Genomic DNA, 27,002 nt, shown 5'->3' on the forward strand with positions numbered 1-27,002 from the left:
GTATTTCTCTGGGGCCAATATACTCCTCGTGATTTGGGGGTGCTTGTAGGTTTGGCTTCAGCTGGCATCGGCACATATTGACGTGTGTGGGTAAACGTGGAAAACGGGAGGTATCCCGGTCCCAGCGACAATAACTTGCGGGTTGGAAGTGTCAGTTTCTATCACAATTCAACTGGTAAGTATATTGTGTCGTATTCTGTCTCATGTGCTGTCTTTAAGTCGTTGTCGGGATCGACTGATAACTTGATGACTGGGGTAAACTCCAAACGCCACATAATATAACTACCAAAGATTGATATATCTCAGCCCAGGTGTTTAACCAATACATATCTTACGGAATCTACAGAGATTCTTTCAGGATTGTTGCAATGTATAACTGCTGGACCCGATGGAGTGATGAATAACAATTTCTTCCAACCCACGTCCCGAAAAGCTAATCAAGCGATAGCACTGGATCACATCCATCAACTCACTTTACCTTATCGAGACCGACAAGAAGAACCGATCGGGATCTCTTCCCAGCATATAAATCAGTTGTCGTCGTTCTCGGTGGCGCCGGAATGATGGCGGTGATACTTTGAGTCAATGACCTAGTTCAGCCCCATACTTATATCAGGGAGTGGGTGGTCAAGGCACTTTAAACAAAGTTAATTCTGCTCCTTCATATAAAAAACGCGCTGAGAGTGCCGATCAGTCTTCAACTACACGCTGAGTAAGGAGATCTACAGCATTTTTGATGACGGCCTCGAGTCAACACCAACAAAGTCCGATCTCTCCGTAGATATTGTAATAGACTCACCTAATGCGATTCGGTTTCTTGATTGCACAATGCGATCGAGTATATAGTCCAAAGAGTTCCCGGCCGTAAAGACGATGCTTTGGTGATTCAAGACATTAAGCTTGATTCAGCTATACACTCATTTGTTCTTGTCCATTTTCGAGCTGTTGCTATCGACAATGGCGGCTCGTCTGTTCTTTTCCTTCGGGCTTCTGAGCACCGCTGTGCTTGCCTCCCCTCCGGAAACCGCCATCGCAGCCCGCGCTTTTGACTGCTCTCCGGGATCGGAAACAGGACTTAAGCCCGAGTGCTGGGCTCAGTTGAACGTGTCAGACTACATCACCAAATGGCTGGCTGAGAACGGCACCAAGGCCGACTGCGACAACCTGGGATTCGCCCAGTGTTTCTTGGCTTTCAACGGCTACGGTGGTCGAACTTGCGATACCCTCACTCGCGATACGTGTGCAGCCTTTGAAACTGCCGGTGTCGACGCCGCCTACTCTTCGCCGCAACAATTCTACACTCTTTGGAACATCTACGCCATTTCTCAGTTTTTCAATCAGTTCTCGGAGGCTCTTTGGAATGGCCACACCCTCGCTGCGGATACGATCGGGGACATCGTTGCCACCGTCTCCCCATCTACCGACCCTGAAGTTCCAAGCAACTTATTGTGGACTTCGATCTCTGGCGGATTCTGGATGGCCGCCGTTGGTGCCTTTGCCAATCCCCTCCTGGCTGGAGTCGCCACGGGCATGGCTGTTGTCACAGGAATGAGCTCTTTCTTCATGTCCTCAGTGGCAGGCTCTTCCAACTCGCGATTCATCACTCTCGGTGAGATCGGGAGCAGCCTTGCTCAGCTTATCATTGACTACCAAGGTAGCCTCGAAGGCGCCTTGAAGGAGCTTCAGGGCAACAGCACCCTGTTCCTGGCCGCAACGGAGCCTGGTGGCTTCAGCCAGCGTGCTGTGACCAGCTTGAATCTCCAATCCACCGAGCTCTACCACGATCTGCAACTCTATATTCTTTCTCTATCTCTCAAGGCCAACGGCATCGTTTCCACTCGCTCGACCGGCGTCAATGCCCTCGACTACGCACCCGACACCAACGGCGCCGTCTCATGCCCTGGTCTTGGTCCCGCGGGTAATTGCTACCAATTCTGGATCGACCCGGATACGGGCGACTCGTACGCGCTGCACAACCCGAAGGACTGGAAGAACGACTATGTCGATGTGCTCAACAAGATTCATGACAAGAACTGGGCGAACCTCAGTGAGATTTTCAAGGTGGAGGATTGCCAGGGCAAAGATCCGAGCTTTGACGGAAAAACGAAAGTGACTTGCCTGGCGTCGCACGGATTTTGCGAGTGGGATTACGTTGATCAAGACACCGTCACCAAGTCCAGGACGGCTAACAAGCAGTTCACCAATTGTGACAACGACAAATCGTGGGGCACTCTTTGTGACTGGATGAACGGTGGTCTTGTGATGCCCGAGGCCTACCTCGGACCTCTCTTCAAGTTCCAGGAGCCTGCGTGGTGCAGAGAGCACTAGCTTTTCGAGGCTTAGCTTTTGAATTTGTACACAATAATACCCGTGTAATCATAGAGTATCATCTTCGAATGCAATGAGGTTCGATTATAGCAACATCAAATCGCGTGTTAGTTCTGATGCCAAGTGCATTCGTCTTTCATCCCTAAACATGCCGTCGTGTGCAATTACCTGAAGAGAAGAATGTGTCATTCATTTGCGCCTCAATTGCAAAATGGTGATGTCTATGTAGTAAAATCATCTCAAGACTGCCACAATCACTGAATGCTCTCGAGTCCGGTGGAGCACGTGCTGAAGGGATGCAATGATCGCCACGAGCCAGCAGGTGAACGTGGGGGATCGTGTGACATGGACAGGGCTAGCGGAATTGCCGGCATGCAGATCAGAGATTTCGCTTTCGGATTGCGGGATCTCGCATGTAGTCAATCTTGGTGTCAGCACCAGGCGGATATAACACTCGACGCATCTGATTTTGATTACATATATCGAAACTAGGATATAAGGTTGAGTACATCTTGACTCCCGCATCTGATGTTGCCGCACACACTGCAGCTTTGGTCAATTGTAAGACTCAGGCTACTAAATCTAGGTGTCACGCAGGAAAGAATTACAGCCTACCTTCACTGAAGTCGAAGGGAGCGTCATAGTGATGGACATCATCAATCAACAAGATGACCTATCGACTTCGTGAAATATATCTGATGTACCTGGAGTATGCCATATTACCTTCCAACGTTCCTCATCTTGAGCCACTTGAAGTTGATTAAAGGACATGTGCTTTGCCTCAAAGGTGAATATAAAGTTCTATATCTACGTGTCCTGTGACTCTGTTGAATTCCTGCATAAAATACTTCTAACAGTTTTGTCCGTCCATGAACCCCTTGCCTAGGTCTAACCCGTCCAGATCCGGAACTCAGACAGACTCATGGCATGTCGATTCGGTCTCTACAGACCATAGCTATGTGTATCAAAAGCTACTACCTTTCCAGGCTCCGTGATCGACCCATTGACCGGCGCTGCAAGAGACCCTCCAGTAACAACATACAAGATCCCCTTGTCCTTGACGTTCCGTCCGAATGCAGTGGCGGTTCCTCCAGCGACAGTCAGTTCCGTCTCTGAGCCGGCCACGACGGTGCCCTTGCCCTCGGGGGTGATGTAAACAAGCTTATTATCAATGTTGGTCACTGCCCAGATACCGCCCTTTTTATCGAAAGCAAAGTCATCGAGAAATGCAGCGATGGTGCTCACATCGGCAATCTGGTCGATAGTGGCCTTCGCCGCAACTCTACCCGAGCGATCGAGCTTGACCCGGAAGACCTTTCTAAAGGAGCTGTGGCTCCAGTACAGATAGTCTCCGCGGATTCGCACACCGTTGACTCCAATGGCCGGCACCGCTCCGGCTGCAGGCTCGAGATCTTGACCGCCTAGGATGGTCTCGTATTTCTTGGCTTTGACATCGAGTCTGTACACTTTGCCCAGCGCAGACTCGGCAACGAGAACAATGTTGCTATCCCACGGCAGAGAGACTACGCCATTCAAGAACGCCGCCTCTGGCACGTTGACAATCTTGTTCACCGTCGTCTTCTTGTCTGCGATGCTGACCTCCCACGCTGAAAAAGTACCGGGAACGCTGACACCGATGCCTGAGAAGTTACCGCCAACTACCACGAATGTGTCGGGGCAGGTCTCAGTGATGCCGAGAAGGCCATTTAGGTCTGAGAACCGGTGGACAAGCTCTGCTGATGGTGACTTCTCCCACGGTTTGGCGACTTGGTAAAGCTCGGGAGAGGTAAGAAGAGGTAGGAGGAGGTTGCCATTTTTGCGGACGGCGATGTTTTCGATCCAGTTGGGCTTTTCTGGGAATTGGTAGGCAATACGTGAGGGCAGGCTCTGGCCTACGGCTAGAGCAATGTAAAGAATTGACGACGCAATTAAGCCCCGCATATTTGCTGTGGTTTTGACGGGTATCTCTTTGAAGGCGATGTACCACGAAGTCTCAATGGGAAAGAGTGAACGAGGTCTTGGTATGGTGATTGATACAGGATTCATGCAGTTAAATATGATGATCAACCTTGCAGATTCTTTCTCAGGCTAATTAAATGGATGCGCTGGCTTACCAACTTCCTGCATCTTACTACGTACACAGGGTTCTCATTAGCTCCGGAGTTGTCGTCTTACTGAGATCGTGCAGGCGGAACACCGCTTTACATGGTGTCTATGTCCGACGTGGCCCATAAAGATCTCCCCATAACGAAGCCAAGAGGTGCAGTAGCATGCACAAGCGATTGGTGATCGTTCATGTCTAGCCCGCAGAAGTTGTCGGCTAGAAGAATAGCGCAATCGCTTAGGAAGCTGACGTTGGAGTAAGGATTCAGCTGGGATCTTGGGTGCATGTTGGAACAAGCACCAGTGCATAAGCCAAGCACTAGGCCCATGGATAGATAAATCCGCGGAAATATTACCAATCGGTAACATTAATGATCAGATCCGATGACATTGAAGTAGTGAGAGTCCCAGATGTGCTAAAAGTTACTTAACCTTATAGCTTGGTGAGTTCCACGGAGAAGCTATAGCTGTGACTGTAGCTGTAGCTTGTGTTTGGTTCTCCACGACTATCAGTCCTCCCTGTTTCCTTGCTCTAAGTACCCACAAACGAGCACTGACTGTCCCGCAAGTTGGTCCACTGCTAACTCAAGGTTTTCTGCGTTAATACCTAGCTCTCATAAGTAGGTACTCATCAGGTCCTCGGAATAGGTAGCGACTTTGTAATGGGCCAGTCATACTGTCGTAAGTGTACGTTCATCGATGTGAACAGATGATGTCATGTGGAAATCGGTCTTGGTTCTGAATAATTGTTGGAAGCTCGTGGCGTTCGGGCTGTCAGCCTGGGCTGGTGCTGAATCGAAATCGAGCGCTTGCTCGCCAACCCGCAATCCCTGTCTGTGTCTCAACGCTCTACCCGAAGCAAAGATCGAAATAAGGAATTAAGTAGAGAAAGAAGGCATTGAGACCGTAGAATGTGAAGAAGAGCCGGTACCTTACTGGGAATGCCATTGAGGCTCCTAAAGCAAGACTTGGCTGCGACATCGGATCCAGGCATGCGGCTTGCATCGGGAGTGGGCGTTTGTGAGTCGGGGCGACGCCCTTCGTTCGTCATTAGCGCATTGGGGCCTTTCGAGTGAATCCCTCTCGGAGTCATCTTTAAGTTCAGGCTGAACGTCACATCGAAACTTCACAGACTTGAGTATAGAGAATCCTGCTCCCATTGTCCATACGTGAAGCTGACCACCAAACAAGACATCATACTGCCCAACATGAGCAACCAACTCGCCCAAGAGCTGAAGCGGCTGCACGTCCCCGCATCGCCAGTCATCTTCGCCAACGTCTGGGACCTAGCCTCCCTCAACGCGATCATCTCGCTTAACACCACCGACTCAAAGCCCGTGAAAGCCATTGCAACCGCATCATGGGCCATCGCAGCAACAGTGGGCGTCAAGGATGAGGACCTCGAGCTAGAGCAAAACATGGCCGCGATAGGCCAACTCGCGCCCGCCGCTAAAGCCGCCGGCCTGCCACTCTCCGTCGACCTCCAAGACGGATACGGAGATCTGATCGACGAGGTCGTAACAGAAGTAGTCACGTTGGGCGCTAGCGGTGCCAACATTGAGGACAGCATTCCGTCAGCCGGATTCGAGAAGGGCATCGAAGGGTCCCTCTACGGCGTAGACACGCAAGTCGCTCGCCTCGAGAGCGCCTTGGAGGCGGCTCGCGAGGCGGGGTGTCCTGACTTTGTCCTCAATGCCCGGTGCGATGTGTTCCGTCTCGAGCCGTATTGCGCGACTGACGACGAGAGCGTACTGGTGGAAGCCGTGAAGCGGGGCCGGGCGTACCTGGAGGCCGGAGCGACGACTGTGTTTTTCTGGGGCGGTTCGGGACGCGGGCTGCGGACGTCGGAGGTTCGTGTGCTCGTGAAAGAGCTCGGAGGGCGGGTTGCTGTTAAGCTCGGGGATCGGGCGGACTCGTTGTCAACGAAGGAGCTGGGTGAGATTGGGGTCGCTAGGATCAGTGTAGGACCGAGTTTGTACCTTGTGGCGATGAACGCGGTGAAGGAATCGGCGAGAAGGATCTTGGACGGAGGGAAACTGGCTGCCTGAGAGCTTGACCGTTGGAGAAAACTTGAGGCATATCGGGGCACAAATAACGCGGCTGAGGCTGAGCACCTTCGAACTGGATGTTTCAATCAACCAAGTTTGCTATGTGAGCACCCCTCTTCTACGAATCAATGGTTCTATAATCCGCTCCAAGTATATGTGTATTTGGAGAGGACTCGAAACAGTCCTGCTCCAGTCGATATGTACAGACTTTTCAATTGCCTCCAGAGGCCTCCTTCACATCTTCCAAGTGATCAAATATCTCGTCTAGTTGATGGCGGCAGGGGGTTGCTGGCCAGGCAGAGGAATACTCTGCGGATGAGCAGTGAACATGCCCTCGGGGTCGTACACGGCCTTGATCTCCTGCAACTTGGCATAGTTCTTGCCGTATAGGCGCTCGCTCCACTGATCAACGGTCAGAGCCGTATCGCGGTAGTTGACGAAGCCACGAAGGGGCACGCCCTCGGCGGCGAGCTGGTCCTTAAAGGGCTGGAAGCCGTTCTGCATGTAGCTCAGACCGTCGGCGGGGAACTCGGTCAAGCCGGTAGCAAGACGGCCTTCCCAGCGGATGAGCCACAAGCTGTTGGCGTGGGCAAAGGAGGTGTCGTCGTCCTTGAGGGCCTTGGTAGGCTTGCCGCCCCAGAGGTCAATGAAGCCAAACTTTGTGAGGTCGGTGCGGTTGAAGGCCACGGTGGTGAAGTTGTAGAGGGCGGTGGCAGAGGCCTTTGTGAAGGGCTGGTCCTCACGGAGGACGAGGGCCTGGAGGTAGAAGTTGCGAGGGGGGAAGGTGTCGACGGGAATGTCGATGGAGGGGGTAGCGACATTCTCGACGGCCCAGAAGTCCTGGACGGTGCGAGTGAGCTGGGTGCCGTTAGGAAGCTTGGCCATGAGGGGCTCGAGGAGCTTGTCAAAGTCCTCGGGGTTGCCCCAGTAGAAGCCGGAGCCGGTGTAGGGAGGGGCGGTCAAGGACCAACGCATGGTGAGCTCGTCGGGCCACTGGCCGGAGAGGTAGTGCTCTTGGATGGCGAGGAGAGAGTCGACGCCGGCGGAGAGGGAGCTGTCGGTAAGAGTGATGGTGTAGTTGATGGCCTGCTGGTACGTGGGCTTCCAGGTCTTGGTGGTGAGGCTCAGGATGATACCATAGGAGCTGCCGGCTCCTTGCAGGGCCCAGAAAAGCTCGGGGTTCTTGGTGCGGGAGGTCTCAACAATGGTGCCGTTATAGAGCATGTAAGTGGCGCCCTCGAGGTAGTCCATGGGGGTTCCGAGCATGCGGGACAGGGAGCCGAAGCCGCCTCCAATGGAAGAGCCGATCAGGCCGACCATGTTGGCGCGGACGTGAGGGAAGCGGGCGCCGTGCTCCTTCCAGAGCTGGCTGACGACGGGGCTCACAAGGGAGCCGCCGCCGTAGGTAAGCAGACCGGTGGCTTCATCATACTTGGTCTCCTGGAAGTGAGTCATGTTGATGGTGAGCCCTGCGTTGGGCAGACTGTAGGAGCCGTAGCAGTGGCCGCCATCACGGGCCGCGACCAGAACCTTTGCCTCCCGGGCACAGGCGAGAGCGGCGGCGACCTCATCGGTGGTGCGCGGCCAGGCGACACCGGCCGGAGTGGGGGCGATGCGGCGCTGCCACGGGAGGATATCGGTCGGGAAAGAGGCGTTGGTCTCGGGGAACGATGTGAGGAGGCCGGCAGTTTCGAGGCAGGTCTCTAGACCCTGGGCTTGTGTGCACGAAGCGAGTGATGCCGTCGCGAAAGCGGCGAGGCTGAAAAGACGGACCATGGTGAATGAATGCAGCAGAAAAGGAGAGACTGAAGTTAGACTGGCAGAGCTTGGAGGCTTCTAGAGGACATCGCTTCCCGAAAACCACGCATTTGGGGCTTTGCTTTATATCTCATCTCTACTCCGATTCCCCCTAATTCCCAACGTTCAATCATGATTTCTTGGCATCGTCTAGATGCACCACGCCGCCGGGCAGTTGTACCGCAAGTTGTAACGGAGGCATCCGCTCGCGTCGAGCTCGGCAGCACCGGACACCGGATGAACTGCTGCGGTGGTATTGGTAAAGGGGTTCAGCAGCGAAACGCTCGCCCGCAGAGTGACCCATCATGCCAACTGCAATAAAGTTGCAGAAACCTTTTTAGATTGTTTCCCAGCTTTTCTGCAGATAAAGTTCGGCTTGGAATCAGGGGTCATCCGCGTCACTGGGCTTGTGGAGAGGGCGTTGTTAGGCGCTCGAGTCATTGAATTTCGGGAGGAACTGAGCAGCCTCAAGGATTTCTGGTCGCTATGAGGCGCTCGTGATCAACATGAACAGAAATTCCCGTCAAATTGTTGCCTCACTATTGCCGCATGTAGGAATGAGGCGACGGTCGAACACGTCCTCTGCTGTATAGCGCTCTTTCGGCCAAGTTTGTTGAACACGCCGCACTCGGGACTGGGTGCCAAGAGTAAGTCCCAGGCGGCTCAAATATCGGCGCACTGCCACGGAGCATCGCGTTGCCAAGACAGACTATCCCCTGGGACATATTGCAGGATGGAATTGTAAGTTCCTGGGGATGAAAGAAATGAAATTTCGCACCATACACAACACCGCGATTCGCCGGATCCTCTTCATAAGCGTGTTCCATCTATCTGATCTGATGGCGAAGCACGTCTTGGAAATTTGGCCATTTGGATGAAGGTGAGTGCCAAGGCAACTCAATGATATGAACTTGGACAATCAGACACGCATATTAAACACTACAGGAACAGTCTTATGTACGGAGTCAGACGCTGAACACAATGAGGACAACTCATAGTTGTTTTTTTACACGCGCGTCATTGACTTTCAGGTGAAGGGGCACTTGCCAGACGGCAACTCCACACACATGACTATCGCCTTTATAAGCCTATAGATCACTTGACCAATCACAGAACAACCCACTCTGAGCAAGGTTGTATAGTGTAGCGGTTATCACTCCAGATTTTGATTGCATCAAAACTCCTGGTAACCCCGGTTCGAACCCGGGTACGACCTCATCATTTTGTTTTTTCTTTGCCTTTTGCCCTTTATGCCTGTTTGCTTGATTCACTCCTAGTGAGCGTGATGCTAATCGTGATCCTCTAAATGTGTGTGAAGCAATATTTTGTACCTTTACGTCATTATGGTTCAATTCCCGTCTAGAAAGATGGATGGTAGCGAACTCGTCCGTTCTCCAGCGATACTGGACGCGTGGCTGCAAAGCTTGATAGTGTTATCGCATTCTTTATTGTTTATTTCACCGAGGTAACTCTGCCTTTCATTTCCACCAGTAGCTTCAATCACTCGAGAGGCCTGCTTCAGCATCTGATAGGCTGCATCTCCTTATACCGTCTGCTTGTTGGTGCCCCCATCGACATTCAATTGTTGCCTTATCGTGCGCGGCACAACTCAAGACCTAGCGTGTGCGATCGGAGCAGGCATGTCGAGCTTCTTTCGGTCTCTGCGACATGACTTGCCGGAGCATCCCTGCATCCACCTCGCACAGAGGTCATCCAACAACCAGCATCCCCACGGGATGGCACATCGCTCCCGCCTGGTATTCATGCATCACGATCTTGACTCGGGTGAGTGAATGAGTTGTGGGTGATGCGCTGACGTCCAAGCTAAATGCACTGACGTCGATACCGACTGCTCGGAGCCGATGTGTGACAGCTTGTCTAGTCCGGCAAGGCAGATTGGTCAATAGCTCGTATGATTGCAGCCGATGCAGTGTTAGACGTGGGGGATGATGTTTGGAAATATGCATGTTTTCTGCTACCCCTGGGGATTGGCGAGCGGAATGACCAGGTGTTCTGGGGATCAAGTCAGTCCTCAGGATAAGCTTAAAGCTATCTTGGTGCGCATCGTATTCTGCTCTTCGAGCATTTGAGAGGTGCCTTCGTGAGCTTGTGCTACCTCACCCATGTACTTCGTTGACAGTCCTCTTATTGTCCGTTGAAGCAAACCCTGGACGTTGCTTAGTATCAGGCATGACACGCTTCAAATCCTCGAAACCCAAGTTCAAGGCGGAGCACGTCAGTTCAGAGAGCAAGCACTCGCCAAGCTACTCTCAGCGTCTTCAACAAGGTCTCGGCTCTCTCGGTCTCGCAACAGTAGGCGGCGGCACAGCCTTGGTCCTCGCACTCCTCGGTTTCCTCCTCTTCCTATGGACCGGCGAAGGCTCGCAAGACGGCAAGACAGCCGCGACCCTGTGGCGGTGGATCATGCTCAACCAACACATTACTCAGGCCATCACCCTGTCAACAGTTCTACTGCGTATCGCAGTCACAGCACAGGCGTCCATCTACACAAGTCTCCTTGCGGGCGTGGTTCTAGAGAAGCACGGTGTTGCTCTCTTTCGAGTTGCTGAGATGTCTATCATCCGGTGTACAAACGACGGGCCGTTCCAATTGACTTGGTTGCTCATGACGTCTGCGCGCAAAGCACACTTGCAGACCGGGTTAGCAATCCTGCTATTGCTCACGACGTTTGTTGTTCAGTTCTCGTCGACTCTTCTGGTATCTGATCTGGCTATGGATAATCTTGTCGGCGATGCCAAAGCAAAGACATTCAATGTGCATATGAGCCACGATGTCATCTCCCTGAATCGACAGATGAACAACTGGATCAGTCGTCCGACAGCATATTTGCCATTCGGCGAGTTGCCATCAGAGGCAAACACATATACAGATAATCAGTCGAGGTTCAGCGATACCGGGATTGTAAGAAGAACCTTTTTGCCCCTCTCATCATCGCAAATGTCGACGCTGCGTCAATACACCGGCGGTGCTTACGGCTTCGAGTCGCGCTTTGTATGTCTCCGTCCATCGGTGTCCGCCTTCCTCTCGGTGACTGTTCCAGCACCGGGCTCAGATACTGTCCCTTTCTACCTAAAGGTCGCGGGCACTTTATCATACGAGACCATGTTCCGCGAGGCGGGACTATCACCACCAGAAAACTGTGAAAACGGGGATTGTTTTCCGTCAGGTTTCAACTGCTCGCTATCTCAGTTTCAATACACTGAAACGCAAGCACGGCAGGGCTTCACGAACAGCTTGTGCATTCCCAATGGCACAGCCGCGCGGCCGAGCGCTCAGAACCACACCATCTCAGAAGACCCCATCACCGCGTACTCCCAGGTCTTTCTATTTTTCAGAAATAACGGCACCCATGATCTGTGGAAAGGACCGGGCAATCGTGTCCTGGCGGGGACATTCGGTCTGACAAATGTTACTTCTACTGGTGATGAATGGCTCACATACAATCGTGCCATTGGGGGAAGGCTTCAAGGAGGGGAAAGAATCGAGACGGGCGTGTTGCGGCTGGACATGTCGCTCTGCTTCCAGCAGTTAGCCTTCAACTTTGCGGAAGTCAAGCTTTCCAGCAAGAAGGACCTGGAAGAGTCGCAAGTAACTTGGACTCCAGAGACGAAGGCTTGGAACACGAAGAGAATTCAGAAACTCATGGGTGTTGGAGCCCACAGCAAAAGCACCAACAGTCGCGGGATCTTTTCGGTGGACTCGGTGCAAAACCCCCACCACCTAAACGCAACGCAATACCTAACCAACAAGCTCATCAACGACTTATACAACTCGCCGCGAACATTCAATTTTTCCCTGTTCATGGATCCCCAAGGCAGCGGGAACTCTCCCATCAAGCCGCACGTCGAGTACCAGGCCATCTTCGCCGACATCCTTAACGTCACCAGTCGTCCCGGCGTGGCGATGCAGTCGACTCTAACGGCTCTCTCAGGCTCTATCATCAACGAAGCCCTTCCGCAGTTCGACGTCCAGGGCAACGCCATCTTGACTTCGTCGGTGCGCGTGATGACGCCAAGGAGCCTTCGGGGTCTGCTCATCATCTTTGGCGTTATGGCTCTGAACATGGCGTGTGGTCTTGCCGTGGTACTTGTTTTCATGGTACAGAGTCAGTACTCTAGTCAAGGAAATTATTGGCAGGGCGTGGCGCAGATTGTGTCTGATGAGACGGCGTGGATCCTAGAGGGGGCGACAGACGCGAGCGACGGTCATGTCGAGAATGAGGTAAGAGGCTCAAATAACCTCGTCTGTGTTAGTCGTTCAGAGAGGAGTGGACGGGTGCGTGTGGGTCCAGTAAAAGCTGGTTAGGATACATCAACAATATCGAGAGTCGCTTCCAGCATACACGTATGAAATGACCTTCTATTTATCCGAGAGAAAGGGGCTATCAGTCACCACGTTGCTAGTGGTACACTGAGTTGCGACCTGACTCTAGATCTTGCCTACAACCTTGCTATCCTTGCGGCCTACTGCCATTGACTCAGCTGGCGCATTGCAGGTTCACTTTCGGTTGATCGTACTGGCAATATATAAGGTACATTTGGCATTCAGCGCGATGAATCACGGACACACTTGACAGTTCATGTAGATCGGGCACAAGTAGATATAGGGCCAAGCTGCTGATAATATTCAGATATCTGGCCGGAGTCTCATATACTCTTCAAATCATTTCCCATTCACCTCTTCCCCTTTTTGTACCCTCTTCGTCACGGCACAATCTTATTAGAGCCATCCCGCGCTGACCGCATTACTTCTCACTAAGCGAAAGGACTTCAGGCTTAGTAGAACCTGATCCCATTATTATAAGCTGTAATGAGTGCGCATCTACTCGTCATCGTTGATGTCGATGACGGTCTTCTTCCACTGGCGGGCGGGGATCTTGCGCTTGAACATAATGTCGATCTCGCGGAAGGAACGGCCCTTCATCTCAGGCACGAAGAAGAAAGCGAGGACGAAGCAGACGAAACCAGTGGCGCCCCAGACGTAACCGCACTTGCCGCCCAAGTTGACACCCTATTGCGTGTGTGAGTAAATGTAATTCTCCTTACGAAATGTGTGTGTGTGTGTGTGAGAGAGAGAGAGAGAGAAAGAGGGGGGGGGACTTACGGTGGGGTTAAGCATGTAGGTGGCGAGGAAGATGCAGGGAATGTTGACGACGTAGTAAGCGGCACGGCCGATTCCAGTGGTCAAAGGACGAAGGCGAATGGAGGATGTCTCGGCGATGATGACCCACGAGGCGGGGGCGGGTCCAAGAGTGAAACCGACGGAGACAATAAGACCCAAAGAGGCCATCGCCAAGGAGGCGGCAGTGGACTTGCCGACGGAGCCAGCAATACCGAGGGCAATGAGGAAGACAACGTTGATGAGCGAACCCCAGACGTAGATGGTGCGGCGGCCGAGGTAGGTTGTGAGAACCCAGGAAAGCATGACGAAGACGGTCTGGAGGGCGGAGGTGATGAGACCGAGGGCGAAGGCAAGCTGGGAGCCAATACCGGCCTCTGCTTGTGTGTTAGCCTCCATACACCTTTAGAAAGAGAGAGGTTATGAAAACTTACGTCTGAAGAAGTAAACAGCCTGGTTGGCGATGAGGTTACCAGTAAGGTTCTGTGCGGCGTAGACACCACAGACAATAAGGGTGCGGTATCTATCGGTGCCCTTGAAAAGCTCAATGTAGCTGGGATCCTTGACGTCCTTCTCAAGCTCAATGGTACGACGCATCATGGCGACGGACTCCTCAACGTTGGCAACGGCAGATGAACGACCAAGACGACGGACCGAGACAGCAGCCTCCTCGAGACGTCCCTTACGAACCAACCACCAAGGAGACTCGGGAGCGAGGAACAGAAGGATGGCAAGGGGCGTGGGGAACATCCACTGGAGGGCAATCGGGACTCTGTACGCGCTGGGGTCTCTCTTGCTCTCGTAGACATAGCAGACACCACCGACGATGATGGCACCAATAGCCCAGAACATCTGAAGCATCTGTGTGGCGGGAGCTCTCAGGCGCATGGGCACGATCTCAGAGCAGTATGCGGGGGCGTTGGCGATGAAGATACCCCAGGGAATACCCTCGAGAAGTTGGCTGACGAACATGACGGCGAGCGAGTTGGCGAAGTAGAAGACGAAGATGAAGGCGTTGAGGAGCATGAGGCCAGAGATGGTAGCCCAGCGGTATCCGATGCGACTGGTGATGGGACCGGCGATGCAGACACCGATGATGGCGCCAAGAGGACCACCCATCTGAAGGGCGGATTGCCATGACGCCTCGATCGCCTTGCCCTCGCTCGTGTCGACACCATATGTGTCCTTGAACTCGTCCATGGCGACGAAAGCACCCATCAGGAAGACGCAGTAGGACTCCATAATCTGGGAAACCAATGTGATTAGTTGCCAGTCGCCTCGTATGCGTGGAATATGCCAAGGTAGTTAGAGCGACTTACAATTGTGGTAGACATGATGAAAGCCCAGAGGGAGGCCATGGGGTAGGCCTTGACGGCCTCCAAGACTCCCATGTTGTGCTCGGCCTGCTCAGCCTCGATGGCATCGGCCTTGTAGGAGGCGGGCAACGCCTTCTCGTCGAGGTCGGCGACATGGTCAATGTCGCCGTAGGCCTCGACCTTTGCCGGGTCGGACTTGGAGTCGAGTGTGGTGCTCATGTTTGCAGACTCTCTTTGGAAACCTCACCGAGAATTTGGAGTTGGAGGTTGTTTGGCCGGGTTGCTTGATGAGGTGGAGGAGGGGGACGGGGGAACGCGAGCAAGCAAGAACAGAGAAGAGACGAAAGCCAAGAGAGAGAGGGTGGTACTGGGCAGGCTGTTTAATAAAGGTCTTGTCTTACTCCCCAGTTCTCGTTTTCTTACATGTCCAATGGAACATTGTCTCAAGAGTTAACCCCAGTCGGGTGTCATTACGCTAGCGCAACTTGAACCAACGCGAACGTATGAAAAAAGGTGGACGGGGATCTGAATCCCACAAGGAATCCTCACAAGCGCAATCTGGGCATATTGGGGTTCCCCAAACGTCCTCAACCCCGCCCCCCGCATTGGTCCATAGACCCGTTCCCACATGAGCCTGGGGAATGGGGAAGACGGGCGGGTGACACTCTGGGGGGATCGAATATCGGCTGATGATGAACCGAGCCCGGTCAGATATTCTCCTATGCGCCGACGCGCTCCAATGGGGGTGGGAGGTTGCTCAAGGTTTTTGGAGAAACGGCGCAGTTGGACCAGTTAGGGACACTAGTCAGGGTCCGGCAAACTTATCCCATCGGCCCTTTCACCAACGGGGGCCTTGTCACAAACTCGGGGCTCTTTTCGCTCTTGGGGTTAGTTTCCTGACTTCCCCAGTACGCCGCGTTGCTTAACTTGCTTGGCTGCTTGGATGGACGCGGCTCCTTAGCTCCCCCATGTGACCGCGGCGGCCACTTACTGAAACGGCGAGTTGTTAAACTAAGTAGTTTCTCGACGTCTTCCACCCTCCATCATCGGCTCTCATTAGGGCGCGTCGTAGCACACCCGTTAGACCGCCGAGATGGGGAAAGGCGTAGCCGCCTGTAGGAACGCCGCCGCATCGCGTCGCGAAATACGGGTTCAGCCGCCCCCCTCTTCGGTATCTCGGTCAACACTGGGCCGCTTCCCACCGAGCATTCAAGCTGTTTGGTAGCCGCTGCAGATGCAAATGGACAACGAACCGCAGATCCAGTTCTCTCTCTTCAATATTCCCCAGTGATTTCCCTTCGCTTCTACAGCTGAATGTGTCAACGTGGTCTCAAACCATGGTCCATGTCAGCAACCAAGCGCTAGTTCTCCGCGAAATTAGCGTCCAATGCAGTCAAAATGCACACCCGTTCCACCCAGCTGCGAGATCCGTCTCCACGGGTCCGGGGCAAAGACAAAGACCCAATAGCTTAATCAGGTTTTCTCAAAAGACACGAGGCGGACGAACCAGCCTGACATTTGGAAGCCGCCCGGACTTCGAGCTGAGTCGCCTTGCGCGCTCGAGGTTCCCGGGAAACCGGCAAGGGTTACTTCACGTTGGTGTCAACCGAGCCAATGATGGCCAAGGTGTCACCCAACTTGGCGATATTACCAATTTTCCAACAGTAAAGGGGCCAATGGAAATCCAAGTAGAGAGGCTGGAACGCGTTTGCGGATATCGCCTTACGGACAATCGTGCCCTTTCGGGCGATACCAGCAACGTGGCACCGGGGATGATCACGGCGTCGATGAATGTCATGCCATGGTCGCGCTAAACCACGGTGATTTCAGCTTCATGTTGATAAACTTCTTGTTGGGAACTCTACAAAGGTCTGGAATTGGCTCGGTTGCAGGACGCGCCCGTTTACAGACAGCCGCGATAAGTTGGCTGGACGGCTCCTAGGAAATGAGTCGAGGATGGCTCGACCCAACACTTTGGTTCGCGCTGATCTTCAAAACGATTGGAATCCCTTGCACTTGTGTCGAAATAGCCGCCACTATTAGATCTAGGTTGGGAAAGATGTACTGTGTACAGGCTCGAGGACGATGTCTGAAGACATTGATTCTGACAATAGTATTAGGGTGAGCAATGTGGGGAACTACCAGCTTTCGATGCGGGATCTCAGCCGATCATGATGGAGTTCAAGGCTTTGAAGCACAGTGAAATCACGTGCAGTTGTTACGCGTATGTTTGATCTTGCATTTGCCCGAAAAAGAAGATGGCTATTCACATACACCTGAATGGTCCCGTGACGAGGTTTCTCCTGCAATCTGTGTAACAGCGCTCTACCCCTCTTCTAGTTCACGACAGCATATGTCAGACAGATATTACATGCCCTCTTGATTGGCATATTTTTCTCCGTGAGGTGTCATGTGAGATGCCGAGATCCGCATTGCTGGTCACGGTGCACCAATTGTCCTGCAGGACGGCATATTTGGTGCAGAGACCACGTTGTCAGTCTTTCACCGGGGTATTCCAAAGAGCCAATGTATCCGTACGTTAGCTCACATCAACTTTAGGTTTGAACTTCGCGTAAACTGAACGATGCTGTGACTGGTGGGGTTGGATCGTGGGGATACACGCTACCTAGGTTAGACATATTCCAGATATGGGGTTGACCCGATGAAAAAGATTTTGTTGATATTTCGGCTGCCTCCACGATACCGAAAAGACATCGGTTCCCCGGGTCTGGGACCGTCTGGCCAATTTTGTTGTTCTCCAGTCTTCGCGCTAACGTGAGTATCTTTGAGTTCCTTGGGCCCGCAAGAAATTATCACTGCCAGGGTTCTTAGCGTCGATATATCCACAACCCACAGCCCACAACTCAAAACATCGTGAACTTGTGAAGCGAGTTCGGCTCGTGATCATGTCCACACTAGCACGTGCACTCTTCTACCTGCAATCTTAACAATTGCGGTGCCGGAAATCGAGCATCCACTTCCAGGTTCTCGGGTCTCCGAGGATCTACATCACGGAAGGGTGGCCGAGTTGGTTATGGCGCCAGGTTAAGGTCAGCTTAACATCTGTTTCCTGGTGGGGCAACCCGCGCGAGTTCGAGTCTCGTCCCTTTCATTTTGATGCCCATCTACGTGGGCAGCTTTTTTTGGTCGCATGAGACCTGTCGATAGCTCACTGACCGATGTGGCCGAGGCGCCTCGCAGGTGGTCTAGAACCTTTTCGGATTGCTGTGAACACGGATGATGAATTCGATCGATGGTGTGGGTATTTGTAATTACATGTTCTTCCAATGCTAGGGAACCAGTGTTGCCCCATTCTCCATGCGAATCTAGATTCAAGATAACCCTCAGTGTAGAATCGAGCTTCCTGTTCACTTAGAACCCGACTCCACGGGCTTCTGTCCAACCCGAGAATAATACGTGCCATACGCATGCGAATTTGGATCCTTGATCGCACTCCGAACTGACGCGAGAAATACCTCGATCTCCGTCCGTTCCATTCCCAGAGCCGCCAAAGGTTTGCTCGCAGCGGCGCCCAGAAAATCCTCCGTCACAGTGCGCATGTGATGTCCAACCAGACGCTTGATCTTATCGAGAGGCCATCTTCCAACCGGCACTTTGTATAATCTCACTTGAACGTTGACGAAGCCGGCGTCTTTCATAATCGCACCGATGCGCGGAGCGACTTGGATGCCAATCTTCATTTTGTGCATGGCGTCGCGGATTTTGGACCAGGATTCCAACAAAGGCCAGTTTTGGGGCATGGTTCCGTCATCGCTCTTCACATTGGCGCCGAAGTCTTGGGTTTCGACGTAAGCTCCAGCCTTGAGATTTCAGAAAGTGTGTTTCATGAGCACGATGTTGCACTGGATTTGATACCCAATTGTCGAGGGTGGAAGCACAACTTCGAACTTACTCGAAAACTCGCTCCAAGAATTTTGGGAGATCATGCACAAGAGATGCCAAGTTTCGCATATTATGAGATCGAAATCATCTCCAGACTAAGGAATATCGCTCATTGTCAGCGACAACACCCTCCAGTTTAGAGACCCCATTTCGCCAGGCAGTCATCATCAACATCATCGACGAAGAAGCGAACGTTGGAAGGCACCCTATACGCTAAATCAGGATATCATGGCCATAAGATGACTCAGTGGGCGTACCAGCTTGGCTGAATCGGCGATAAGTCTACGCCAGTAACCTCGGCGGAAGGGTAGTGACCCCCAACTTGTAATTGTCAATCTTCAGGCTTTATTGGTCATTGGCTTCAGGATGAGTGTTACCTACCTTCCATTGCCCATATGCCTGTAAAGTCGTTCAGAATTTCTGTGCGATATCTACGGATGCCGCCTTTAAGTCCGCCCAAGGCCTGAGATAAAACTTACCGGTGCCCGTGCCGGAATCAATAATCTTGCTGGACGAGTCGCCTATAGAAGCATGGAACAGCTTGCCATCAGTGAGCTCCATGACCATCGCATGCTTCGTTTCTTCGCGGTTTTTCTTCAATATCATCGTTTGGAATTGGATATTTTCCATCCCGAAATGAGTGATAGCTTTGTTTGTCCAAGCTGATAAGCCTTTGACCAAATGCATCTATTGAACCCAAGTTCCATGGGTACGCATTCAAAACTTACCGTCTGCCATCTTCATATGAATGTCTTTAAGACCGACGAGGTGATGGAGGTCGAACCCGATGAGGAAGCGTCCCACTCGCTAGGCTGGAACTCATCGTCGCTCGCATCGCCACCAGCTTCAATAATATCTGGTGCTTGCTCTGGAGATTGCGCCGGATGCCCGTCTTGCGGCGCTTGTTCGGGACTGGCGCTCATTGGAGTGGTACTGTGTTGTTACTTGGGTTTGCATGTAGTTGTCGTCGACTGAGAGTCCGAGACTAGACTAATTATGCGGTCTTTGCCGTCATCGTACGCCTACTGACAACCAAGCGGGGAAAGCGCGAGATCTCGGTCCTCCGGCAAGAAGTGGCGTAACTAGGGCCAAATGGTGGCTTGAGGAGCGGGCGTTGCAGTAGCTCCAGGCTTGGAGATATACCGCTCCATGGTTGGTGCGCCTGGATCTAGTTCGAGGGCAAATGCCTTATTGCTGGAATGGCCCTCATTGGCAGCTCTTCTCACTGAAGAGTCCCTGGAGATTCGCCCGGGCGAATGCGTGAGCGTAGTGTTTTGACCCTTTGGAGGAGCCGAGAGAAACTCGCCGTCATCTAGCAATTCATGCTTCAGAAGGATAAAAATACATGGTGTCTCTCATTTCGAAGTTCTGATAAGTTTTAGATATTGCTATTTCTCCTTCTAGAAATCTGCGCCTGTCTCTCTTCGTTAAAGATTTCGACTTATTCATTATTTTTCATCTCATTCAAGTCGCCTCGTTCTACATCCCTCACACTGCGTTTTCTGAATTAGGTATCTTGGGGGCCGACTTGGTAAACCCCACTCCGGCCCCGGCCCGGTGTTGGGGCCATTCCATCGCGTCCGGCTCTCGGCCTTCTCCGGCGAGAAAGTCCGCGTGCCCACAGCATCATCACCGTAACGCTCTGTTTTACGAAGTAATTTACTTATCGATAATTGAGCGAGTCTATCTCGCAATCATAATTCTTAGCTTATATGTGACTGTGGTCAGTCCAACGCACAATACCAACGCCAAAGACCTTGCTTTCAAGCGAGTCCTGCCCCTTCAGCCTGCCGTGGCTTGGCTGCATTAGTCAGTATGATTCTGCATAGAATCGCATGCTGAACGGGTGCTCCCGATATGCCTGTCGTGTATTTCAGACCTTGGCCAAGACGATCCGAGGCATCCAATGGGAGAAACCAGGCTGCCAGGAGGAGCGCGCCCAGCATCGCCAAGACATAGTCGGTACCTGCCGATTCACGATCCTCCATCTCCATCGTCGATAGTTACTCACGACGCGGTCAGAAACATTAAAGTTGAATCGCCAAATTGGCTTCAGCCATAACGACATCCGTCTGTGGGCTTGATGCAGTCTGCCTCAGGTAGAGGTCTTTACGTTGACACCATGTGGATCCATTTGCAAATATGACAAGAGACTTCGCGCCTCACACATCTCTGCGGAAGGCTATTATTGAGAGTCTAACAATGAATACTCAGCCGGGGGTCAGCCATCGCAAAAATATCGAGACGATTCTAATGATGGAATAATTGTCCTGCACAATTTCCATCCACAGGCGGCCTGTCAAACGAAGCTTGATTAGGTCGCTTCGTCTTGTTATGTTGCTTTCCATCCCTGAAATTATTACACCGAGCATCTCTCAGCGACCAAGGTTAGACCATTAGCTGCCCATTATTGGCATGGTTGACATGGAAGCGAATACGGCAGACGTTCGCCTCTTGCAAATTGACCGCAACATCCAAACATGCCCAGAATTTTCAAGAATCAAACAATAATGAGACACATATGCCAATCCGGAAATGGATCCAAAAATACGTCTGTCACCCACCCCCGCAGCGCTTAAACTTGAGTGGGTGACAGTGGGAGACTGGGGGCGATGAAGCGGTTTCAGGCCCAATGGGCCCAGCAGCGCTGACGAGGGTCAGTGTCTAGCGCATTTGCTTTGTTTTTCACAGCGGGCGTGGGGGGATCTGTTGTTAAGGCTAGTCTGCAGTGAACCCTCGCGAAGAGCTGGTGCGTACGATCTCAGCGCCCAACATTAAGATGCAAGGTGAGAGCAGTTGAGCAGGCAACTTAGTCCTTCAACTATCGAGTATGACCGAAAACCTTCGGTAGAGTTCGTATTCGTCCAATCAATGGAATCAGACTTCATGCAATAACCACAGGCCGCTTGACTTGTGAGCTGAGAGTCATGCCAGTGACACTTGACATACCATCATTCCCGACGTCAAAAGAAGTTTTGCGACACGGGCGAAGAGATGGGATGAGTTCGAGATCCGATGGGTAGAGCCTCAGATGAAGACGAGTCCACCAGGGACCCAATCGAACTCCAAGACCCTTTTTTGGTCGCGGTGTTTGGGATCACCAGGGGATCATCCAGCAGAATCTTAGCCTGGTTGATGAGCGTCAAGACCCATATTCAACTTTGCCCAAACCTCATGCTCAACGTTCGCCTTCAAACGGTCTTCCTCTGTTGGGAGAGTAAGTTGTCAAAGGAGGGCCGCGACATAAGTGGGCACGGCCAAAGCTGCTGCCGTTCGAAAATTGGCCTTCAACGTCTGAAAAATAAGCTTGGCGGTAAGATACAGGGGGTCGTGAAACTCTCCTTGGGGATGGTGGTGGGGTCAAATTCCTCGGAGCTTTGCCGCCGTCATGGGCACAATCTCTATTCTTTGTGAGCTACCGCAGAGTCCGATGAAGAGGCGACATGGAAAGATCCAGGACCCTGGCTCACATGTTCAGATGCTTACCGTATGGTCTTGAAGTTCGGTAGACAGCTCCGGCTTGGTTGGGGTGACGAACAGCTGCATCGCTCCAGACCCATCTTTCAAGCCCCCCAACCCAGTGCCCGCTTGCGTCGATGATACTGATCCTCGCCTCCTTCACCAATCCCAATCCGTCCCCCTCAACATCCTCATAGAGCCTCACGACTCACGAGGCTCAGAGTTGTAACGAGATGCGTCCATTCAGGGGCTTCCCTGTCGCCTCTCACCAGATCCGGCCGTAATGTGGCTTCCCGATCAGGCCTAGGAGATGCAGCCGCAACATCTTGGCAGCTTCATCGCACCCATGCGTCACGAACTTCAGACCTCCTTCCACGCGGAGTCGCCATCGCTTCCACAATCCATCATATCCATCACTGCGGAAAATCACCAAGAATCTTCGTAACGTTGATGTCTCAACCCGCCCCGTCTCGAACGCCCCATGTCATCCCATGTTGACCTCCGCATGCAACCTACTTTGGGCCCTGGTCTGAAGTTCTTTGCAACTGCGACAGCTGGGCACTCGAGCCAAGGGGCCATGTCTAGAGCACATATCACGAGAACGACGACAAGGGAGAAAAGAGGATGGCGTAATATGGAGACACAAACATGCCAATGCATTGATCCAATATCACCCATATCCTAATGTGAACGGACTGACAGATCGTCTGAAATATTCTATAAAGATCAGCTCGATCTTCCTCTTAGTGCCGCTTCTTCTTTCCTCTTCTCATCACGCTCACAATCATTACAACCTTGCCTGTTCTTTCTTCTCTTCTAAAACAGCTGTGCTGTCTTCTATCTCTTTCAACGCATCTTGATCACTCATTTCAATCCATCCGGGTCCGTGTCCCTCTTTTCGTCTTCCACAACATCGACTTCTTGCTTTAAGAACAATCTTTCGACTTTCAATATGAAGTTCTCTTCCGTCATCACTATCGGCTTCGCTGCCCTCGCTACCGCCGCTCCTCTCGGCGCTCGCCAGGCCACCGTCTTCTCCACTCAGACCTTCAACGACCTCTCCATCAGCGGCGGCACTGCCGGTACCGCCAAGCAGGAGGCTCTCGACAAGCTCTCTGGTCTCCCCACCGACCTCAGCACCGTCGCTAAGGCCGATCTGGACTTCCTCAACAGCGTCAACTCCATTGCCAACGATGCCGAGAAGGAGGCCTTCAACCCCGCCATTGAGGCTGCCACCGGAGAGGAGGCCGACGCCCTCCAGCGCGGCAAGATCAAGAACAAGGTCCTCAAGCTTACCGCCACCATGCTGAAGCTGCAGGCTCAGGCGGCCCAGGGCGAGGACGTCGCCGATAAGATGGCCGCCGAGCAGAAGAAGCTCAACAACAACATTGCCCAGGACGAGGCCGAGGCTGGCAACGCATCTACCGCCCTCGACTTCAACGCTTCCACCGCATAATTGCCTTTAATCAGCGATAGAGGCTGTGGGTGTAATATCCCATGAAACTTTGAGGAGAATTGAGGAAGCAGGAGAAAGAGTCAATGATCATGAAAGATTCACGAGACGAATAGGGGCTGTGTGCCGACTCGGATGATCCGATCAAGTGCTGGCCATTTCTAATTATTGGGGATGTATCGGTACGTTTTAGTACACTCTAATAATATAAAAGAGATTAGAAAAACATTTGAACCATATTTCGTTCGCTGTGAGATCGATCTTGATGTCTGGCCACAAACAGCTGTTTTGCTACAGACTACAGAATACAGCTTACAGGCCATTGTCAAGGAAGAGCAAGTGACTGCACTGGGTCATACAGACCGCCAAGCCGCGATCAGCATTCTGTGACGGATGTTGCACGGATACATGTCCTCCCGCAGTGCTTCCCCAATGTCGTCGAATCACCATCACGACCAAAATGGGATCCCGAGACGCCTCTCTCAAAGCTTAGATGGCTTGGCGAAGGGCTCCAATTCTACATTCAAGACGGTTGTGAGGCGTGAAAAGGTGTAGTAGAAACCCTGATTGCGTTAGCGCTCAGACTTCGGGACTTCTACAGGGAAACTAACCTGCAGAGTAATCATTTCCACGACTTCTCGGTCAGAAAACTCAGTCTTGGCTTTCGTCCATAGCTCATCCGCAACCTCTGGCCCGTCAATAACGGCCTCGATAAACAATAGGAGGGCTTTTTCCTTTGACGTGAACAATTCTGCAAGAGATTCTAGTTTCCCTTGAGAAGAGAAGTATCCCTTCTGTCTTCCAGCCTGGGCAATCACTTCGCGCTGGGCGTCAGTGACACCCTCCTTGGCGGAGACTGTGCTGTGATGCGTCCACTCGTAGCTGGACCGGAACTTTGCTGTGCTGAGAAGAATGACTAACTCCCGGTTCTTGGAGGATAACTCGAGATCTTTGAAGTGAGCGCCTGCGATTTTTGACCAATGGTTAACAGTGGCTGGGCTATGTGCGAGAAGCTTGGAGATGTTGAGGGGAGTTCCGTTGACATCGGGGTACGGAAGGCGTGCCATGTTCACGGTAGAATTTTGCAATTGGAATAATGCCAGCGTTGAAATGTAAAACCAGTCAATTACAGCCCTCTCATGAACTTGAGTTGAACTGTTCTTGTAGTCTTGGGCTTGAGATAAGATGCGGGGTGCCTCGGCTGCCCCTATTAACGGTTAGTCACCCCCGGCCGTGAGTTTGTACCTCGGCTCCGTGTGGGGCCGACGGAGGCAGCACCGCAGCGGACTTGGAACGGACCATCGGGTATATTAGCTGCCCGTACACTCTTCCAGTCATTATGAGAGCATCTGAGTAGTTTCTGAGTATCTTTATTCTTCCCGTAAACCGGATCATACATCTTTCGCTTGCTTAGCTGTCCATCGTGCTTTCAAAACCTGTACAGACCCCTTTGGCTTTCTGTCCCGTGTGAAAACGCCCTTCTTGTTTCCATCCACCCGAGTGATACTCGATGTCGTCTGGAAATCCGCAAAGTTCCAAACGTGCTCTCCAACAACGGTCTCAACACGATCAAATACTCGGTGGAACATTTCGAGAAACTTGCCTTGGTACTCCTCGCTCCAGGGGACGTCACATACGGCGTGTAGCCCCGCCACAGCTTCGGCGCCGTACTCTGTCATGATCATGGGCTTACCATACTTGGCCTGCCATCCAAGCAGGTCCTTCTCCAATACCTGCTCCGCCTCTTCTAGATCGCCTGTCTGAGAGTACCATCCGTAGTAGCGGTTCAGGCAGATGACGTCGAACAAGTCTGTCACGAGGTCCTTCTCGAACGTAGCGAACCCCATGTTCGCGAAGCAGACCGGTCTCGTCGGGTCCAGCTCGCGCGTCAACGAGACTAGCGGCTCGAGATACTCCCTTGCACCGGGCTCCGCCGACGCAGGCTCGTTGGTAACTGTCCACATCACCACCGACGGATGGTTCTTGTCTCGCGCCACAAGCTCTCTGATAGCCTGGTCATGCGCCGCCTGCGTCTTCTCGTTGCACGCATCGGGGGCAAAAGTGGGAGGCGCCTTGAGTCCAAAGACGCCAGCAATGATGCCGAGGTTGATACCCACCGCCGGAGTCTCATTGATGACGACGATTCCGTGTCGATCGGCGTAGTCGAGGACCTCTTCGGCGTAGGGGTAGTGAGCTGTCCGGAACGAGTTGGCTCCCATCCAGCGCATGAGATGGAAATCGTGAATCATGTAGGCCGGATCGAAGCCCTTGCCGCGGATTGGCGAGTCTTCATGCTTGCCGAAGCCGGTGAAGTAAAAGGGCTTGCCGTTGACGAGGAACTGATTTCCCTTGACCGAGATTGTGCGGATGCCGAAGGGAAGTTCGTAGGTATCGAGAACCTCATCTTTGTCGGAGTCCGATAGTATCTCCACACGGAGTTGGTACAGATACGCCGCGCCGGGTTGCCACAGATGCGCCGAGTTGATCGTCAGCTCATCTTTTGTCCCATTTGCCTGAGACACGGTCAACCCCTCCTCGTCAAGAACAGAGATCTTGACTTTGTCATCCTCCACCGGCTGCGAAGTCTCAACCTTGTATTGAACTTTGCCTGCTCTGGACTCAAAGATGTCCGTTACGACGGTGATGTCGATGATGGATACCGCCGGCTTCGAACACAGATACACAGACCGTGCTAGCCCGGAATAGTTGAAGAAATCATGCTGATAGTTCTGCTTCCGCTTGCCGTTGGCAAGGGTCTGGATTTTGCCGGGAGGAATCGTCTCCCAGCTCAGCTCGTTGCTCACAGCCACAGTCAAGCGGAATCTCTCGCCGGGTTTGATGATGCTAGTGATGTCTGCCTCGAAAGGGGTGTATCCGCCAACATGGTCGGCGACTAGCTTGTCATTTACATAGACACGGCCGCGATGGGTTGCTGCGTCAAATCGCAAGAAATATCTCTGATTCTCAGACGACCAGCCGCGAGGTACTGTGACTTGACGCTGATAGTACACCCATCCAACGTGACTGCGAATCTTTTCATCTGCAAAGATGTCGTTGTAGCTGGCGGGTACGGGTACTTGAAGCTTTGGCGGGATGAGCTTAGACCATGGTGCGTCTGCTTCAATGTCGGGTGATGATGCAATTGCAAAGTTCCAGATGCCGTCCAAAGAAACGATATCTCTGGTTGAGTTGGCCTGTGGTTTGAGCATCTTTCTTGTTGATAATGTTACTTGGCGTTTTAGGTCATGAATAGAATGTTGAGTGAATGCTATCATAAGTAAGCCGAGAGCCAGGCGTGATGCGGCGTCGTCTTTCGGCTTTTCCGAAGTGTCGGCGGTTGAGATTGCCGGAAGCCGACCGATGCCTCCAACAACCACTTATGCGCACGTTCGATACTCCGCAGATTCCGTAAAATGCGTAAGTTGTTCTGGGGATCAAGCTCTCATGGAAGAGGAT

The 27,002-nt window shown here is 52.4% G+C and overlaps 11 protein-coding genes across 11 annotated transcripts; 5 read left to right on the plus strand and 6 right to left on the minus strand.

Annotated features, from left to right (window-relative positions):
• Positions 1–957: 957 nt before the first annotated feature.
• On the plus strand, positions 958–2,328 carry CABS01_11490 (uncharacterized protein; the record flags this gene model as incomplete). The annotated part of the gene is made up of 1 exon (XM_060544845.1): positions 958–2,328. The coding sequence occupies one exon, from the start codon at positions 958–960 to the stop codon at positions 2,326–2,328; it is 1,371 nt and encodes a 456-aa protein (XP_060397667.1).
• A 942-nt stretch (positions 2,329–3,270) lies between these two features.
• CABS01_11491 (uncharacterized protein) lies at positions 3,271–4,269 on the minus strand (the record flags this gene model as incomplete). Its single annotated transcript, XM_060544846.1, has 1 exon — positions 3,271–4,269. One exon carries the CDS (start codon positions 4,267–4,269, stop codon positions 3,271–3,273), a length of 999 nt encoding a protein of 332 aa, XP_060397668.1.
• Positions 4,270–5,639: 1,370 nt separating this feature from the next.
• On the plus strand, positions 5,640–6,479 carry CABS01_11492 (uncharacterized protein; the record flags this gene model as incomplete). The annotated part of the gene is made up of 1 exon (XM_060544847.1): positions 5,640–6,479. The coding sequence occupies one exon, from the start codon at positions 5,640–5,642 to the stop codon at positions 6,477–6,479; it is 840 nt and encodes a 279-aa protein (XP_060397669.1).
• A 264-nt stretch (positions 6,480–6,743) lies between these two features.
• CABS01_11493 (uncharacterized protein) lies at positions 6,744–8,255 on the minus strand (the record flags this gene model as incomplete). The annotated part of the gene is made up of 1 exon (XM_060544848.1): positions 6,744–8,255. One exon carries the CDS (start codon positions 8,253–8,255, stop codon positions 6,744–6,746), a length of 1,512 nt encoding a protein of 503 aa, XP_060397670.1.
• A 2,211-nt stretch (positions 8,256–10,466) lies between these two features.
• On the plus strand, positions 10,467–12,602 carry CABS01_11494 (uncharacterized protein; the record flags this gene model as incomplete). The annotated part of the gene is made up of 1 exon (XM_060544849.1): positions 10,467–12,602. One exon carries the CDS (start codon positions 10,467–10,469, stop codon positions 12,600–12,602), a length of 2,136 nt encoding a protein of 711 aa, XP_060397671.1.
• Positions 12,603–13,118: 516 nt separating this feature from the next.
• Positions 13,119–14,950, minus strand: CABS01_11495 (sugar porter family MFS transporter; the record flags this gene model as incomplete). The annotated part of the gene is made up of 4 exons (XM_060544850.1): positions 13,119–13,307; positions 13,401–13,792; positions 13,850–14,660; positions 14,735–14,950. The coding sequence occupies 4 exons, from the start codon at positions 14,948–14,950 to the stop codon at positions 13,119–13,121; spliced, it is 1,608 nt and encodes a 535-aa protein (XP_060397672.1).
• An 874-nt stretch (positions 14,951–15,824) lies between these two features.
• On the plus strand, positions 15,825–16,545 carry CABS01_11496 (uncharacterized protein; the record flags this gene model as incomplete). Its single annotated transcript, XM_060544851.1, has 2 exons — positions 15,825–15,902; positions 16,060–16,545. The coding sequence occupies 2 exons, from the start codon at positions 15,825–15,827 to the stop codon at positions 16,543–16,545; spliced, it is 564 nt and encodes a 187-aa protein (XP_060397673.1).
• Positions 16,546–18,099: 1,554 nt separating this feature from the next.
• On the minus strand, positions 18,100–19,557 carry CABS01_11497 (methyltransferase; the record flags this gene model as incomplete). Its single annotated transcript, XM_060544852.1, has 4 exons — positions 18,100–18,545; positions 19,016–19,033; positions 19,114–19,155; positions 19,419–19,557. The coding sequence occupies 4 exons, from the start codon at positions 19,555–19,557 to the stop codon at positions 18,100–18,102; spliced, it is 645 nt and encodes a 214-aa protein (XP_060397674.1).
• A 159-nt stretch (positions 19,558–19,716) lies between these two features.
• CABS01_11498 (uncharacterized protein) lies at positions 19,717–20,628 on the minus strand (the record flags this gene model as incomplete). Its single annotated transcript, XM_060544853.1, has 2 exons — positions 19,717–19,959; positions 20,479–20,628. The coding sequence occupies 2 exons, from the start codon at positions 20,626–20,628 to the stop codon at positions 19,717–19,719; spliced, it is 393 nt and encodes a 130-aa protein (XP_060397675.1).
• Positions 20,629–23,045: 2,417 nt separating this feature from the next.
• CABS01_11499 (uncharacterized protein) lies at positions 23,046–23,549 on the plus strand (the record flags this gene model as incomplete). Its single annotated transcript, XM_060544854.1, has 1 exon — positions 23,046–23,549. One exon carries the CDS (start codon positions 23,046–23,048, stop codon positions 23,547–23,549), a length of 504 nt encoding a protein of 167 aa, XP_060397676.1.
• A 479-nt stretch (positions 23,550–24,028) lies between these two features.
• CABS01_11500 (beta-glucuronidase) lies at positions 24,029–26,755 on the minus strand (the record flags this gene model as incomplete). The annotated part of the gene is made up of 3 exons (XM_060544855.1): positions 24,029–24,109; positions 24,158–24,753; positions 25,054–26,755. The coding sequence occupies 3 exons, from the start codon at positions 26,753–26,755 to the stop codon at positions 24,029–24,031; spliced, it is 2,379 nt and encodes a 792-aa protein (XP_060397677.1).
• Positions 26,756–27,002: the final 247 nt, after the last annotated feature.

This window comes from Colletotrichum abscissum (assembly GCF_030869225.1).
Source record: "Colletotrichum abscissum strain IMI 504890 chromosome Unknown Scaffold_31.1, whole genome shotgun sequence".
Taxonomy (NCBI): Eukaryota; Fungi; Ascomycota; class Sordariomycetes; order Glomerellales; family Glomerellaceae; genus Colletotrichum; species Colletotrichum abscissum.